At 39.5% G+C, this 18,209-nt stretch overlaps 3 protein-coding genes across 3 annotated transcripts; all 3 read left to right on the forward strand.

Moving 5' to 3' along the window:
* The first annotated feature begins 798 nt into the window (after nt 1-798).
* On the forward strand, nt 799-1,851 carry LOC114582924 (olfactory receptor 6N1-like). Its single transcript, XM_028704270.2, has one exon. The coding sequence runs from the start codon at nt 799-801 to the stop codon at nt 1,849-1,851; it is 1,053 nt and encodes a 350-aa protein (XP_028560103.2).
* A 3,991-nt stretch (nt 1,852-5,842) lies between these two features.
* LOC114582923 (olfactory receptor 10A7-like) lies at nt 5,843-7,210 on the forward strand. Its single transcript, XM_028704269.2, has 2 exons — nt 5,843-5,860; nt 6,233-7,210. Exons 1-2 carry the CDS (start codon nt 5,843-5,845, stop codon nt 7,208-7,210), a joined length of 996 nt encoding a protein of 331 aa, XP_028560102.2.
* A 2,810-nt stretch (nt 7,211-10,020) lies between these two features.
* Nucleotides 10,021-16,625, forward strand: LOC114582922 (vomeronasal type-2 receptor 26-like). The gene is made up of 4 exons (XM_028704268.2): nt 10,021-10,227; nt 10,430-10,765; nt 14,906-15,029; nt 15,706-16,625. The coding sequence occupies exons 1-4, from the start codon at nt 10,021-10,023 to the stop codon at nt 16,623-16,625; spliced, it is 1,587 nt and encodes a 528-aa protein (XP_028560101.2).
* Nucleotides 16,626-18,209: the final 1,584 nt, after the last annotated feature.

Here is an 18,209-nt window from a genome sequence, read left to right on the forward strand (position 1 = left end):
TCCAAGTGGCTTGCCCAGGGTTTGTGTTTTCTTTTGGAAAATGAGGCATAGCAGAGACTGTGGTGTCATTTATGGTTCATTTATACATATATGTAGCCTGAGTCTAGCCTGATGGAGGGATTCACAGCATTGACACTCCAAGAGGGTCCTATTCCTCTCATAGCTGTAGCCCTGGATTCAAGCAGACATCAGACATCATGCTGCCTTTCAGCCTCCAGCTTTCCTTCTCAGTCACAGCACAGCAAACTCCCATCCTAAATTTGAAATTTCTAACTCACCTCACTCCTAATTCTCTCTACTCTAAGCTGTCTTTACCTGAAGAGTGAGGGACTCTACTCACTTGCCATCCCACAATGGGTCCCTCTGATCCACTGTTCTCTTTGTTACATTCATTAGAAGATGCAGATTCTTCCATACACAACAAATTTCCTCTGGGGATTTCATATTTCCCCCTTGTGGTTCCAAGGCACTGTTGATGTTGCTGAATACTGTATTAAAATAGGCATCTTGTCCATAGCAAGAGCTATGCAAAGGAATATGTTTAAAAATAGGGAGCGAGCTTTCAAGTCAGTTGTAGTTTTATATCTGTCATTTCCAGATATATAGTTTTTTTGGGGGTGTTATTGGACTGGATCTATGAATTTGAAAGCAACTGGCTTTCCACATGGAAGAAAAACAAGACAGCAAGTAAAACCAGTGTGTTAAATAGAAATTTTACTTTTTGGACTGACTTCTACAGTGGAAGTGTGTGCAACATTAGTGATTAAAGTGATCCACAATATTATTTATTTGATACAGATGCAAGCTGGTGAAACCCCAGAACTGAAAAATCAAACAGCCATCAAGGAATTCATTCTGTTGGGATTCGGTCATCTTCAAAACATGAAAATTATTCTGCTACTGGTTTTTTTCCTGATCTACATCATGACCATGGCTGGGAATGTCCTCATAGTTGTGCTGGTTGTGACTGATCGACACCTTCACACTCCCATGTATTTCTTCTTGGGAAACTTATCTTGCTTGGAGTCCCTGTACACTTCAGCTATATTGCCTAGAATGCTGGTTAGCTTCCTGACTGGAGACAGGACTATTTCAGTCAATGGTTGTTTTGTGCAACATTATATTTTTGCATACCTGGCAGCTGTGGAGTGTTATCTCCTTTCTGCTATGTCCTATGATCGCTATTTAGCCATATGCAAACCTCTCCATTATGCATCCCTAATGGATGGCAAGTTATGCCTCCAAATGGCAGCTGGATCTTGGGTGACTGGCTTTCTCGCTAGTACTACAACAATCATATTGATGTCAAGGTTAGTCTTCTGTGGTCCTAATGAGATTGACCATTTCTTTTGTGACACTTTCCCAGTCATGAAGTTGTCTTGCAGTAACACAGTTCTTTTAAGAATACTGATTTTAATTTTTGTATCTATATTTACCCTTCCTCCATTTACACTAACCTTAATGTCATACGTCTATATCATTACTGCCATTCTGAAGATCCCATCCATTACTGGGAGGCAAAAAGCCTTCTCCACCTGTTCCTCACACCTCACTGTGGTAACCATTTTCTATGGCACAATAGCAGCTGCATATGCCTTACCAGACTCTGCCAACATGGGAGATGTGAACAAAGCCTTCTCTGTCTTTTACACAATCATAACACCTCTGATCAACCCTCTCATATACAGCCTAAGAAACAAGGATGTAAGGGAGTCTCTTCAGAGGTCTGCAGTTGTAGCATGGGTCAGAACTAGGGTAATTGATCATAAAAGAGGATTCTGCAGAATGTGTAAGCAAAGAGATAGGAAAATAATAAGAAGGGAAACGGAAAGTTCTCATGAAAACCATTAAAAATTAGTGTTTACCTATTATAGCACAATAGGGAAATCAATCCTATGGGGTTGGGAAGGTAGAATCTGGGGCAGAAGAACCACCAAATCCAAAATCCTACTGACTTTGTGCCAGTAAGGGTGGAAGGTGGGGTTGACTATGCAATGGTAATTGTAGCAGATATACGTAGCTGGTCTCCTTTTGTTTGGTTTCAGGGGTTTGTCTGATTTGGGGAAGGTGGCATTTGGGTCCAAACACCTGAAATGAAATAATAGGAGAGTAAGTGCAACATTTAGTGATGTATGGAAGTGAGAGCTGGACCATCAAGAAGGCTGATCGCCGAAGAATTGATGCTTTTGAATTATGGTGCTGGAGGAGACTCTTGAGAGTCCCATGGACTGCAAGAAGATCAAACGTATCCATTCTTAAGGCAATCAGCCCTGAGTGCTCACTGGAAGGACAGATCGTGAAGCTGAGACTCCAATACTTTGGCCACCTCATGAGAAGAGAAGACTCCCTGGAAAAGACCCTGATGTTGGGAAAGATGGAGGGCACAAGGAGAAGGGGACGACAGAGGACAAGATGGTTGGACAGTGTTCTCGAAGCTACGAACATGAGCCTGACCAAACTGCGGGAGGCAGTGGAAGACAGGAGTGCCTGGCGTGCTCTGGTCCATGGGGTCACGAAGAGTCGGACACGACTAAACGACTAAACAACAACAACAAGTGCAACATTGTAAAAGGGTTTCCTTTTTTAGGGAATGGGTGTGAAGCAACATACCTATTTTCTTCTCTTTCTCCCCTTCCCTCTTCCTCCTTCCCTCTAGTATTTGTAGTCATATTTAATATATAGGAATGTAAAACATGAAATACCAATATAAATTAATAATCTCATATATTCATATGGAGACAATAAAATATGGTTTAAATAACATTAAGAATACTTATTCAGTGACCTTGTCTGCTATTATATTTACAGCGTAAAGGGCTGCATAATATCTTGGAATGATAGATTCCAAAAACTATCAAACACATTCTATTTTTCAATAAATTTGTTTCCCCCCCTCCCCTCGTGTTTTAAAGTCAACATATTTGCTAGTAATTTTGGGGTCCTGGCATCAGCTGCAGAGCTTTGTTGGTTGCACTTTTTCTTTCTCGGGGTTGCTCTGATAAGTCCTTCCCCCCAAAAGATTTTATGGATAAAATTGCTGCCCTGGAAAAAGCACTGAAATGGCCACCCCAATTTGTTGCAAATGAAGGTGAATTCGATGGCAGGATTTATTCAGTGTTTGTACTCCAGAAACTATAATATCTATAGGTTAAGTTGCATTTTTAATAAGTTTATGAAAAATGGTACTGAACTTCAGAGTTGTACTGTGTGGGAGCCCTCATTAAGCAGTAATTATGGAAACTTTTTTTTCTTTTAGTAAGATTTCAATTTATTCTCCACAACAGCAAACCATGTGTGTTCTCCCATCCACCACAAAAGCCTATGAGTGACTCTTGTGTGTATTTCAAGTATAAAGTCTAAGAGTTGTTGCAAGGAGAATCCCTGATCTGGACCTTGTGCAGAATAGAAATGCTACAAAATAAACTGCAAAAATAAACTAACACATTGTTCTTCAACAACTAGCAATGCGGCCCAGTCTTCTTTAAGTTCTTCATACAGTCCAAGGTCTAGGCTCTCACTGCTCCCAGAGAGAGATCCATACATGCAACTTGTTTGTTCATAACGCTGAGCTGACTGACTTCTTCTCCTGCTGTGAAAATAAAGTGATCTCCAGTTCCAAGAGATGGGGCATCAATTAAATTAGACTGGAAAGAAACCTTCACCCCTCCATGCTTCATCACCTACCTAATGCAAACCTCTGCACAGCATTTCAAATACAATGAATACAAACATAACATATTATGAACAATAAACTTAAGTTTTTAACATGACACACTGCCCAATGGACTCTGTGTGCATCAGCATGCTATCTTGACCCTTATGAGTGGCGGGGCCTATGGAATTATTTCATTCTACTCTGCACCAAGCCAGGCCTTTTTGCTTTTTGAAGTACCGTATGTTTAAGGAAGTTTTTAAGGCTATCTGTCAAGTACAGTTTAGTTGAGATTCCTGCATTGCAGGGGGGTGGACTAGATGAGCCCTGAGGGCTCTTCCAACTCTACAATTCTATAATTCTAAATGGCTGTTGTAACATTAAGCACATGATGCTCAGAAAAAACATGCAGTGGAAATATAGCTAACATAGGACAGTTTTTTTAAAAAATGGTTAGCCTTGCCTTCTCCATCCTGCTAACCACCAGTTGCTCTGGACAACAATTCTTTTCAGCCGACATGTCCCTTGGTCAGGGGTGATAGGAATTATAGTTCAAATCATCTGGAAGGTATCAGGTTGAGAAATGCTGGTTAGCCCATGTGGCTCTATTGGGCTCTGGGAATTCCTCTGACTTGAGGAACTACGTCTATCCATGTGTATGAATCATAGGGATTAGCTGATTCAAGGAGCAATTTATGACTGGGCATTGGGATATTTAGCCCCAGGCCTCTGCAGAGATGGGGGGGGCAGTCAGGTACCCTTGCCCTGCACCTTGGAGAGCTAAGCCATATGAAGGCCCCTGCCAGGGACCAGTTGCTTTTAATGTTTGAGTTTAGAACTTTATTCTAATTTCTTCTAATTATTCTAAACCGACCATGGGCTTAAGACAAGCCTGTTTGGTCTCAGTCAAAATTCCAACCTTGTTCACTGGCCTCTTGGTCAAGCAGTTTTATATTTCACACAGGGGCAGGGAATGGCATATCCAAATTAAGCCAGGTAAGGGATTTAATTTAAGGAAGGAGTGGGGAAAATTAAGGTCTGGGAGCCAAATGTTGCCTTCCAGGCCTCTCTGTTTTGCATTTGGTACCCACCACAGTCAACTCCTCTTTTGCCAGGCCACATTCCTCACACTCCTTGTGTATTTTTTGCAATACAGTGGTACCTCGGGTTACAGATGCTTCAAGTTACAGACTAACCCAGAAATAGTACCTCGGGTTAAGGACTTTGCTTCAGGATGAGAACAGAAATTGTGCGGTGGCAGTGCTGCAGCAGCAGGAGGCCCCATTAGCTAAAGTGGTACCTCAGGTTAAGAACAGACCTCCAGAATGAATTAAGTTCTTAACCCGAGGTACCACTGTATCCTTGGATATTCCCTGCCTTGCTGGAATGTGTCCTTGCACTCTAATGACACTTGCTTGTTCAGATGGATGGTGGAGATGGGTGTGAGAGTGTGTGTATCCACTAGGCTACTGTATAAACATAAAATGCATCTCTCCACTCTCTTTTTGCTTCTGACTCTATCTACCACTGCCATGTGCCCCCTCCCTGTTTGCCAGAATTGAAGATTGCCCACTCCTGAATTAAGATGCTCAGCAGACATCATTAAAGAAAATAAATTTATATATTGCTGATTGCTCCCTGTCCTGTAAATTCCCCTTGAGTGCAGAATGCACTAGTAATAAGGAGGGGCATCTTGTAATAATCACTATACCAAGGAGAAGCTAATCTTAATGTATAAAAGGCAAGTCACATTCAAAAGATTCTTTCAGATGTGATAGGTTCCTTTCTGTATTTTCTCCAGTAATATAGTAATAATGGACATGGTTCTGTTAGCATCTGCCTAGAAATATATATTTGGACCTTGTGATCCAGATTAAGTAGGGTTGTCTCCCTTTGTCTGTTTAGAGAAAGAGACATGAAGGTGGAAAGGAACCTGGCCACATTTAGGAGGTTTCAATTAACATGTTTCTTGATATTTTGACTTTCAGTGTCACCCACATTTCTTTCTTCAGGCTAAGTACTGCCATATATTAAATGAAAGAACAGCAGAAAGAATCACAAAGGAGATATTAGATAGTATGGGTAAGACTATCCAACATGACAAAACAAATTCTATAGATGAAGAACTTCTAATGAAATTATGTGTTGGTTGCTGAAACGTTGGACAAAATTAACCTATGTGAATCAGTCATGACTACCCAATTAAAGGTATGTGGCCTTTTACTCTCTTTTGAAATATATAAAATGCATGCAATATAGTACTTAACAATGCTTAGAATTACAAGGGTGCAAGGCTGCTGGAGGTGTGAGTTAGATAGAGAAATGGAAATTTGGCAGGTTGGATTTCTAATGCAGATATTGTAGTTCCATTAGTTGGAAACAGGAAACGCATATTCCATTTGAGAAATGAAATTATCATTGTTGGAACTATAAACTCTTGCAAAAACTAGCCAGGTTAAAAGTTGATGCAGCTGAACAATTATCATATGGAGAACAAAAGAAATGTGCTCCTTTTGAAGTGCTAAGATCCAAGATATAAAAACCATTCAATTTTGCCATGAACTTGTTTCTTTTTTACAGGTGCAGTTATATGAAAATAAAGAACAGCTAAATCATACACATGTAACTGAATTTATTCTTCTGGGCTTTGGAGATCACCACCAGCTACTGCTGATTCTTCTTTTCCTTTTGTTTCTTTTTATCTACATTGTGACAATGGCTGGGAACATCCTCATCATTTTACTAGTTGCCACTGACCGACACCTTCACACCCCAATGTACTTCTTCCTTGGCAACCTCTCATGCTTGGAGACCTTCTGCAGCTCAAACATCTTGCCAAGAATGTTATCCAGTTTCCTTACGGGAAGGAAAGTGATTTCAGTCAATGCATGTTTTGTGCAACATTACTTCTTTGGTTTTTTTGGAGGTGTGGAATGCTACTTATTATCAGCAATGTCCTATGACCGGTACTTAGCTATATGTAAACCTCTCCATTATGTCACCATGATGAATGGCAAATTGTGTTTCCAACTCATAGTCAGCTCTTGGTTTAGTGGTTTTCTGTCAATTACTATGACAACGATTATCATGTCCAAGTTAGTTTTCTGTGGTGACAATAAAATCGACCATTTCTTTTGTGACACCTTCCCCATCATAGAACTATTTTGTGGTGACACTAGCACGTTAAAATGGTATATATATGTTTTATGCTCTGTATTCACCTTTCCCCCGTCTATATTGACCTTCACATCATATACTTTCATAATTATAGCCATAATGAAAATCCCTTCTGCAACCGGAAAACAAAAAGCATTTTCTACCTGTTCCTCTCATCTCTTGGTAGTTACAATTTTCTATGGCACACTGATGGCTGTCTATGTGATTCCAAACACTGACAGACTGAATGCCCTTCACAAAGTCTTCTCTATCTGTTATACCATCCTGACTCCCATGATCAATCCCATCATATATAGTTTAAGAAATAAAGAAGTAAAGGAAGCAGTGAGGAGACATATCTCATTCCTAGTAGTGCAAAATGAGAAGAAAAGACAGACTTAAGATTTGCTAAAGGTGTTGCTTTCTCAAAAGTGACTTCAAATTTGATAGCATCACTAAACATATATGCTTTCATTTTTATAGATAAATGTGCTCCTTTTTTGTGCACATTAGAACAACACACACACACACACACACACACACACACACACACACACACAAACACACTGAATGTGGAATGCCAGAATCTGGACTAGTTCCATCCCAAATTTAGCAAATTTCTAGCCTCCTTCCACAGGCTGAATCTGGCTAGAGAACCACAGAAATACCTGGGTAGGCCTTGCTCTATATTTTCAGTCAGGAGAGAGGTACAAGTTTATAAGAAACTACATTTTCTTTCCCAGGAATCATGCATCTCACACACACAACTAAACTTTGATGCTTTCACTTGGTTACTGTTAGATCAGAATTGTATGTGGGATTTTTCTAATCTTTTCTTCATTACCTTTTATCCTCCTGTTTTACCTTTCATTTTTGTCTTTGCCTCTCCCTCTCTCCCCTTGACCCCAAATCCTCTCCTGTCCTGGGAACTCAAGGTCTCTAACTTTTGCAATATTCCTACAATTCGCAGAGCTTTTTATATATGTGAAGTACATTTGTAATTGCTATGTAATCATATTGTAACAATGTTGTTGATGATGACAATGATAACAGTAGTACAGTAGTCACTCAATCATTTAATATTGATTAAGAACATGTATCTTGTTTTGATCACAATTTGTATGTGTATTTTTGCAACAAGTTCGCCTTTGGTGGGAATTAAGACTAATTTTTTTGGTGGGGTGTGCATGTGTGGTTTACCTTTTGTAGTTGTGGTATATATTTATCTTGGATTTAATGTTTTGTTGAGTGTTGTGTGTTAATTTTGGGTATTAATTTAGACTATTGGTGCCATTGAACAGGGGAAAATTAGCAACTTAAAAAAAATACAGGGCTGAAATGTACATCTTGCAGACTGAGGTGTCTGAAAACAGATATGTTTTGCTTCCTTCCTGAAGAGATACAAAAATAGAGCAGATTTTTGTATCTCTTCGGGGAGATTCCACATCCACAGAGTAAATGAATTATAATGATATCATAACTTCAGATGATGTTGGCACATGGAACGAGGACTGGAGAATGTAAACAACAGTTGGGTGTATCTGGGTAGAGGCAATCTGTCAGTTGTTTTAGTTTGGTTTGACCTGTATCAAGCTTAAAACAAAAGAATTTACCACAGTTCACCTGGTTCTTCTGGGTGAAATTAGTTGTCTATCTACCTTTCAATTACTGAAGCACCTGGGTAAATTCCCTCATGCCCCATATTCAGCTGAGGATCATCAGAATTATAGCAATGAAGGGATGTATTAAGAAAAAATGTTGCAGTGAAAGTGGCTAGGAGTACTTAAGTGAAGCTATAAATAAGACCACCCTTTGGCCTGACCTGACATTTCTACCTCAGATACCTAACTCCTAAGTGAGATTGTATTGTTTTATAAGGAAGATGGTTTATATTGAGATTATCTAGTTCATGTGTGGAATATGTTTTTCTAGCCTTCTCAAATCACTTCTTGACAAAATTCTTTGCATGTTCCACCTGGACCTCTGAGTTGGTCTTGAAATTTTATTTTTGGTGAAGCAGGTGGCAGCACAGAGGTATGAGGCACCTCTGAAAAAATATCCACTCATTTTAACCCTCCACCCTCTTCAAAATTCCTTGAATATTTCGCAGGGAACACCAAATTCTTCTCAAACACCTTTCCCATTTGTGTCCAATTCAGAAGGCAGATAGAGAGATAGATTGGAATGTATCTTCATCTGGAGGTTTTCTTCTATTACTTACTTCCTCAGTCTAGGCATGCATCAAAAATCCTTGTTCTTCCTCTCTCTTATTCAGTCAATCCTTTTTCTAAAGGCCTTACTTTCTTATCATAGCCCTGGGATACATGTGAAGGAAACATGCCCTGGCAGACATTGTTCTGAAATGTTCATGATGCTCTCTCTGGTATTCCTTTCACTGCTGTTTCCAAATGTGGTAGGGAAGGAAACCCACTTTAAGTGTATACTTGAACACCGCTACCCAGAGGGGTACCATAAAGATGGGGATTTCATTATTGGTGCACTTGTATCTCAGTTCCTTACATGGGAAAAGCTAGAGAGATTTGATATTCAGCCTCCTCTTGCTTACTCATTAGATCCATAGTAAGTCACTCTTCTTCCTTTAAATGTGTTAAAGCTGTTTCAAATATGTTGTGAAATGCTTCTTATAAAAAGTTCATTTATTTCAATAAAGATGAATCCCTGTAAGGTTTTTTGTGTGTGTGTGTTTGGTGGGTATACAGACATGGTTCTTCATATTCTTCACACATACTTGAATACATATACAAAAATATTTAAATAAGGGCTAAACTGGGAAGAATTTTTTTTAAATCTTCAGCAATTACATATATTTTCCCCAAACTACTCAATGATCACTCCAAACCAAGCTGGTATTTCTGTCCATTCCACACATTACGCAGAAGTAAACCTTGGTTTGCCTGTGAATGTTTACTCAACAGCTGCCAACAGTTGTGATTTCAATGGGGTGTACTTATGATTCAGTTCTATGCATTTTGTTATGATTACTGCATTTTTTATAAGTAGTTTCTTGCAATTACTCTTGAAATTAAATTTTGCAGTGTGTGTGCATGTGTGGTGGTAATGGAATACTGCATCTTCTGTGCATTTACGGAATTAATTCTCATTGCAGTCCCTTGACTCGCAATTATCAACATGTTCTTGCCTTGGTCTATGCAGTAGAGGAGATAAACAAGAACCCCAATCTGCTATCCAACATGACTCTGGGATTTCACACCCATGAAAACTATTTCAATGCAAGGAAAACATATGAATGTTCATTAAGTATCATTTCAGGAAGAGGCAGAGCAGTTCCCAACTACACCTGCAGGAAACAGAACAACTTAATAGCTGTTATTGGAGGGCTAAAGTCCATGTCATCCATTCAGATGTCAACTATCTTAGGTTTATACAAGATACCACAGGTGTGTATATTGGGAGAGACTTTCATGATAGAACATTCAGACATCCAGATCTTCTTTTGGCATATTATTTATTTTTATATGTGAGCACGCTTTCACCACCAATAGGAAGGATGTTGGGATGTAAATTAATACGGAAATGTGTGATACTTTGTTTGTGACTCTCAGTGAAAAGGTTACTTGTCTTCTTTTCCCCTCATTTTAGATCAGCTATGGATCATCTGATGAAGTATTGAGAAGTAAAACCCTTTCCCCATTTTTCTACCGGACTGTCCCAAATGAAGGTCTTCAGACCTTAGGAATAACCAAATTAGTTTTGCACTTTGGTTGGACCTGGGTTGGCCTCATAGCATCTTATAATGATCAAGGTGAAACCTTTGTCCTGAACTTGAAGAAGGAATTTGTCCAAAAGGGTGTGTGCATTGAATTTACAGAAATGCTTCCAAAAATGCTTGATAATACTATGCATGTAAAAAATAAAATAATTAAGTCATCCTCCAGTATCATTGTGGTGTATGGAGATACAGATTTTCTCATCTGGGTAAAGATAACTATTGAAAGTTCTGCAGTTTCAGGGAAGGTTTTAATCATCACATCCCAATGGGACTTCCTATCTAGTGTCTCTTATTTGCATATGGGATTTTCTTCCTTCAGTGGCACCTTGTCATTTGCTCTCCATAAACATGAAATTGTGGGATTTCGCCATTTTCTTCAGAACATAACCCTCAGCAAATACCCAGATGATGTCTTTCTGCCACATTTTTGGGGGGCTGCATTCAGATGTTTCATTCCATCACTAGATTCAGGCAGCATGTTTTGGCAACTATGTACTGGAAATGAAAGGATTAAGGATTTGCCTAAGTACAAATTTGATTTGCAAACATTGGACTTGAGCTACAATATATACAAAGCTGTTTATGCCATCGCAAAATCTTTACATGAAATGTATTCATCCAGATACATCTCAACAAAGATGGAGAACAGATCAAGACCAAAGATGCATAAAGTTAAACCATGGAAGGTAGTAAGAATATTTACTTTCTACTTATTTAAGGTTATGAGCAATTGCTGCTAGCTTCTGTTTCCACTAAAGAAAAGTATGTCTCGGGATGGATCTGTGTTAACAAAGGAATATTATTATTCAAGGTTTCCATTTCCTGAGAAATTGAAAGATGAATGACAGCAATGATGGTCTCCCGCTTAAAGAAGGGGCAACCAAATTTTCAGTTTTCAAAAAACCCACCTGTTCCCACCAATGAAACAATTCAGTTGCAGTTGCACTTTCTACTACTTGCTTTAGTGTGTTCTTGTTAGTCAGATTACTATTGTTCTTCAAACTGTTTTTCCAGTGGCGGCAATCGTGGCTCTGCGTGGCCATGGGAAAACCAGGGGTTCTCACCTGCATGACCACCAGCAGCAATAACAGCTTTTACCAGTAGCAGGGACTTCTGGGACATCTCTCCAAACTTCAGATTGGCCAATAGTGAGTGTGGTTTGGGAGATGAACCTGAGGGAGCTAGTCTCCACTCAGATCCATCGCCGTTGCATGAATTCTTGCTGTGCTTTGAGTGGCCAGCACAGTCAACACTCTGTATCTTTTGGCCCTGCACAAAGGCTAGTAGACAGTGCTCCAGCACAGCCTTGCTGTGGAATTAATCAGTTGCTGTATTAAGGGCCAGGGAGGAATTTTCCTGCAGACAAATTAAGCCTGTCTGGAGTTTTTGCCTACCTCATAGTAACAGTCACAACTTTTGGCAGAAAAGGCATTGGGTTGTGTCAGTGAAGCTCAGATGCTGACAGTAGAAGAAGAACCAGGCATAGAGAGAGAACAGTTAACTGCAGAAGACAGAGAGGAGGGGGAGATCAGATGTAATCTGAGCTCTGAACAAAGGGGAGACAAAAGACAGGGCCAAAGTGACAGGCGGCTGTGTGAGAGATCCAATAGTGAGTTAGATGTTGGAATGCAGGAAGCATTCTCTCCCAAATCTCGCAGGATCTCAAAAGTGGCTGAGATGTGTGAAAGATACTGCAAAAGAAGGTCGGGGCTTTCGTGTTGGGGAAGGGGGAGGAGCTCAGTCTGGGCAACTCCGTCTTCTGGGGAGGATGATGAGTAGAGGAGCTCTGTTCTAATTTGTTGTTTTAGCAATAAATCTGAAATAATTAACAGCCAGAGTCGTCTTGCATTTGTGGGAGAGACCAAGCCATAACAGGTTGGATCCTTAGTCAAAACTGCAACAAAATGTTAAGGGTACTCTGGTGAAGGGGTCCATGATAAAAGTTTTGATGATTAGCCCCAGATGGGGGCTAATGGGAAATAAAACATCCCAAATCATGGCCTGCAATACTACTCTGTCCATGTGTTTCAATTAACTGGAGAGATCATGCTCATGGTCCCACAACTGGGGGTGGCTCATTGAGTGATTACAAAAGACAGGGCCTTTCCAGTGGTGACCCTCGGTCTCTGGAATTCCATCCTTGAGGAAATATGGATAGCCTGTCATTGGTGGCATTTAGAAGCCAGTTAAAGTTTTATCCATTCGCTTGGGCCTTTAAGACCCAGTAGTTGAAAATGCTTGAAAACTTTTTCCAAGTTTGTGTTTTTAGAGTCTTAATGGTGTTATGAATGCTTTGTGATGATGTTTTTAATTACATTGTTCCCAACTTGGAGGACTTGCAGTATACACATAAAAGCAAATCATACATAAAAATTATTACCCTTACTTCCTGTTACAAAAACACACACCAGAAGAACCACATTGTCTTCAAAAATGACTTTAAAAATAACAATAGCTTGCATCCAGACTAAATTAGTTGTACTTAGTTCCCACCAAAATCAATAGGATTTAACATTAGTCATGATTAAAATATCACATTGATTTCATATTGACTCAAGTTTGGGTGTAATCCAATATTTGTATTCCACATTTGAAATTAACCAAACAATTACTTTGGCTTGCCAGGTAACTTGGTTCAACAGCTGTGGATCCATCACCGTGAAAGCCCTACTCTGAGCACAAGAAGAGTCCATGTCTAAAAATGAAAGTGCCCAGAGTCAGGCTTCTGCAGCATAGTTCATAACTTTATTACTCCAAGCATGTATACAGAAGATGTCTGTACAGGTCTAATGTTTTTATTATTTGGGATATGAATGCAAAAAATGCTATTGCAGTATATTAAAAAATGTTGCTTGCATTTGAGCAAAAAATATTGACCATTGTGCATTTCCTTCTTTTAATTGATCATGCTATGCAGCTGCATCCTTTTCTGAAGGAAGTCAGATATCATATTACTGCAACAGACGATGTCTTTTTTGATGAGAGGGGGGAATCAACATCTGGATATGACATTCTCAATTGGTTTACCCTACCAAACGATACCTTAATTAACAGGAAAGTTGGTAGAGTCTACATGCACCATCCATCAATTGAACCATTTTTCTTTATAAATTCAACAGGAATTGTTTGGCAAAAGAATTTCAAGAAAGTAAGAATTGCTATGGGGTTGTTGTTGTGGGTTTTTTGTTTTGTTTTTTATTTTAATCACTGATAATTAATATAATATACTACTATTCACTAGCAATTTCTCCCCCTACCACACTAAGTAGTAATTTCATACATCTTTACATCTTTTAAATTGAATGCAATTGTAGATGATAATCAGAAAATCTGTCTATTTCTGCTCCATCATACTTTTGCATTTCTTTAAAGTATATTCGCTCAAAATATGTATTTAAATATGGAAAAAATATACACCTGCCCCATACTTTCTGTCTTGACTGACGTGAATCAGCAGGGCTTGAGATAGAATCATAGTTGGAAGGGATTCCATGGGCCATCTAGTCAAACCCCCTGAAATGCAGGAATGCAGTGGTTTTAAACTCTGACTGAACATGGAGTCAGGAAGATGGGGAGAAGGAGACACTGCATCTCCTTTTGTCCCTCTCAACCACATGTTTAATTAGGTTTTCAAGCTTATTTAAGTGTTAGGCCTCCCTAGGGCTTGGTTCCAGGATAAATCAGGGCTGATAGGAAGCCCTGGATCAGCCCCAAAATCAGAATGGGAGTCCTGTGTGCAGCTTCAATAAATGCACATTGCATTTGACCCATGGAAATGTCCACAAATATACAGATTCCCAGTAAAGTACAAAAGAATAAAAAATACATCTGCAGCCTTCATTTGAGCCATTTATTTTGTTTTCCCAGATATATAAAGTTTGCTTATATTCACAAAAAGCATAAGGTCTTTCAGTAATCTCTTTCACATGCTGACATGAACCATTGCTTTCCCCCATCATTTTTGTGAATCTCTATTCTATTTTTTCCCTATATAAATAAAACATATTTTTATTAAAGATTTCTTGGTTTACAAAAATATGTGCAATGTCTCTTTTTTCAAGTTACATTTTCTACAGATCAGTTTCATTTGTTGAGACATTAATGTTACCTGAGGAAGAAAAGGGGGAAAGAGGTGGGGGGGGGCATGGTGAGTGGGGGTGGGGTCGGGTGGCAATGTTTCTATTCTACTTAACATATGTGTGAGGTTTTGTGTCAGCGTTGCTTGTGTGGGTTTTCTTTACTATTCGCTTGTGTTCCTTTGGTTGTGAGAGAGGTTGGGGTTGGCCTAAGGTGTGGTTGTTTGTTTGTGATTGGCTGTGGTGAACTTCGTTTTCATGTTGTTTTAGGTTCCACAATCTATCTGCACCAAGAGCTGCCTTGAAGGTCAGCATAAGATAGCCATTGAAGGGAATCCTGTCTGTTGCTTTGCTTGTTCTCCATGCCCAGAAGGAACATTTTCTAACTACACAAGTAAGAGCTATGGAGAGATCATGTCTTGCAAAAACCTGGAATATAGTCAATGTCCTGTGAATTTCAGACCCACACATATAGCTCTGAAAAATCAGGAGGGACTTCGTTCTTTGCAAATGATCTGTATGCAAATACTCTATGATATGTAAAGAAGGGTGTTTTTGTTTGTTTTTTTACAATTCATTCATTTTATCAGAGGGCATCATAATAACCTATTTGATTAGAAAGAAGTGGTCTCAGAATTTTATGGGGGTGGTTGGAACAAGAGCTCTGGCCACTAAACCCCAGAGGGGACTTATGGGTGCAGGAGAGATCAGAAGAAGCCCCAAGCTGCCAAACTCACACATTATGACATTTTTTAAAGAGGATGCTGGCACCAGTGCCACTGCTGATACTAAGATAAGCAGATCCCCCTCATCTGAACAGATGAGTTTACTTTCCAACCTAAGGGGAGATGGAGCTCAGTTTTTGGTGTGAAAAAACTGGGCAAACAGTTTGTAACTACAGGAAGGAGACACATGCACCTTTAGAGAATATTATCAAACTATCAGGAGCTCACACTGCATGCCATGTCCGTTGCTGAGACTAAAATGGATTGTCTTTGCATCACTTCAGTTGGATGTCCTGGCTGCAAAACATTCCCCCCTCAATTTTAATGTTTCTTCCTTTCATTCAGATGCAGATCGTTGTGAGAAATGCCCAGAAGATCAGTACCCAAATCCAGATAAAACAAACTGTATTCCAAAGTCAGTCACATTTTTGTCATTTCATGAGCCTTTGGGGATTGGTTTGGCTGGGATAGCTGGTTCCCTTTTTCTTATCACAATTTTGGTGCTAGGGGTTTTTATTAAGAACCAGGATACTCCCATTGTAAAAGCCAACAATCGGAATCTTACCTACACCCTTCTCGTTACCCTGATGCTCTGCTTTCTTTGTTCCTTCCTATTTATTGGCCAGCCTGGAAAAGTGACTTGCCTTCTTCGACAAACTACTTTTGGGATTATATTTTCTGCTTCTATTTCTTGTGTCCTGGCAAAGACTGTCACTGTGGTTCTGGCTTTCATGGCCACCAAGCCTGGAAATAAGATTAGGAAATGGAATGGAACAAAATTGACAAACTCCATCACTCTTTTCTGTACCCTTGCTCAAGTTATCATCTGTATTGCCTGGCTTAAATCCTCTCCTCCATTCCCTGATTTTGACTTTGAATCTGAGGCTAATCACATAGTAATCCAGTGTAATGAAGGAGCTGCCCATATGTTCTACACAGTCCTTGGTTACATGGCCTTTCTTGCTATTGTAAGCTTCTCTGTAGCTTTTCTAGCCAGGAAGCTGCCAGACATTTTCAATGAAGCCAAGTTCATCACCTTCAGCATGCTGATTTTTTGCAGCATTTGGATCTCATTTATTCCCACATATTTCAGCACTAAAGGGAAGTTTATGGTGGCTGTAGAGGTCTTCTCCATTTTAGCCTCCAGTGCAGGCTTGCTGGGGTGCATCTTCTTCCCCAAAGTCTACATTATTGTCATGAGGCCTGACCAGAACACCAAAAGGAAATTACTAAAGAAATCAAATGCTGGAACAAATGAGTTATAAGAATAAAAGACTCTTTTGCTCTTAAATTCCTAGCAAGGAAAGAAGGACTCTTGGAAAACATGTCCAAAAAAATCATCATTATGTGCCATCATTCCCATAGTCATTCAGATCAAGTAGTGCAGTAGAGTACAGCCCCCAGCAACCCAAATGCTTCTTCATATTTTGGAGCAAAGGAAAAGAATATGCAAAACCACTTAATCTAATGACAAAGGTGTCTTTGTCATTTTCAGAAATGTATCCCATTCACCTACCATTTCTTGCCAAAAAGAAAAGCCAGACTAATATTTCTGGTGAAAACTATCATGAAGGTAAGGCCATAGAGAGGATGCATAACAAAAACAACTTTAATACAAATTGTTATGAAGTGAGAAACAACTGACACAAGCACACAGTGCCTGAGAGATGATACAGGTAGTTCCTGGTCAATATTGATGGTGATGATGATGATGATGATGATGATGATGATGATGATAATAATAATAATAATAATAATAATAATAATAATAATAATAATAATAATAATTTATTATTTATACCCCACCTATCTGGCTGGGTTTCCCCAGCCATGCAACAACTTGTGTGCCTAAATATTTGCTTTGTATTCTAGAACCTTCTCAACAAGTGTAAATAAAGAGTGTAAATAAAGAGGTCATAAGAGATAAACTAAAAGTCTCTGTTGTTCTCTCCTCTGATGGAAACTGATGCCAAGATGGTGTAGGAAATGTGGTCTTTTCAGTCCCACCTAAGAACTCTTTCAGATACCTGCAGCAGAGAACAAGATGTGTGTGTGTGTGTGTGTGTGTGTGTGTGTGTGTGTGCGCACACACACACACCCCATTCCATGTAAAGAAGTCAACTGCATAGACAGTTGAATATTTAATAATGGCTATAAGTTAGCAGCTTCTAAGACACCTCAAGTCAGCAGAATAATTTGGGCTCAGTAGCACACACAACTCTGTCCTTGAACACTACTTCCTGTCTCTCAGTATCTGCCACTTGATGCAGAGGCCTCAGTCTGCCTAACATCCCTGAAAGAATGACACTTTTGACTACATGCAAAAAGAGGCAGCAGAGTAGTAGAAGTTATCTTACAATTTGGGTACCATTTTGTGTAGCAAATTGGTCTTAGTTTAACACATATAGAATTAACTGAAATGGTTAATCCTAGTGAGATATGTTTCAAAATACACTCCACTACATGAACCCTAGAAGTTGCAGTCATGCCCCAGCTGGCTAAAGCTTCTGCACCACAGTATTTCCACCTCATTAGTGTTTTCAGACCAATTTCAAATTCAGACTGAATTCTTTGGGAAGGTGGCCATGTTAGTAATGCCAAATCCAGATGGCAATACCCTCAAACATAGTGCCCAATGATGGCACACACATGAAAGCAGTGGATGGTTGGTGGAAGGACCCTGAGTGAGAAGTGGGGAAGAGAAGATATCCCAGAGTGAGAGACTGGGAGGAGATGAAGAGTTTCCAGATGAGAGCTGGGAGGGTCCACCACTTTCTGTGCATGACAAGGGTTAAGTGCTGCCTTTGAGAGAGGTCTCTGTGTTTTCTCTCTCTCTTCCTTTCTCTGTT

This window comes from Podarcis muralis, chromosome 13 (assembly GCF_964188315.1).
Source record: "Podarcis muralis chromosome 13, rPodMur119.hap1.1, whole genome shotgun sequence".
NCBI classification, from domain to species: domain Eukaryota; kingdom Metazoa; phylum Chordata; class Lepidosauria; order Squamata; family Lacertidae; genus Podarcis; species Podarcis muralis.

What these genes read in the sequence shown, in the direction of transcription:
- LOC114582924 (XM_028704270.2), top strand. Translation starts at nt 799, where the DNA reads ATGCAAGCTGGTGAAACCCCAGAACTGAAAAATCAAACAGCCATCAAG.
- LOC114582922 (XM_028704268.2), top strand. Translation starts at nt 10,021, where the DNA reads ATGACTCTGGGATTTCACACCCATGAAAACTATTTCAATGCAAGGAAA. An exon ending in ATACAGATTTTCTCATCTGG is followed by an intron (nt 10,766 to 14,905) that starts GTAAAGATAACT and finishes ATGTTGTTTTAG; the next exon opens with GTTCCACAATCTATCTGCAC. An exon ending in AACATTTTCTAACTACACAA is followed by an intron (nt 15,030 to 15,705) that starts GTAAGAGCTATG and finishes CCTTTCATTCAG; the next exon opens with ATGCAGATCGTTGTGAGAAA.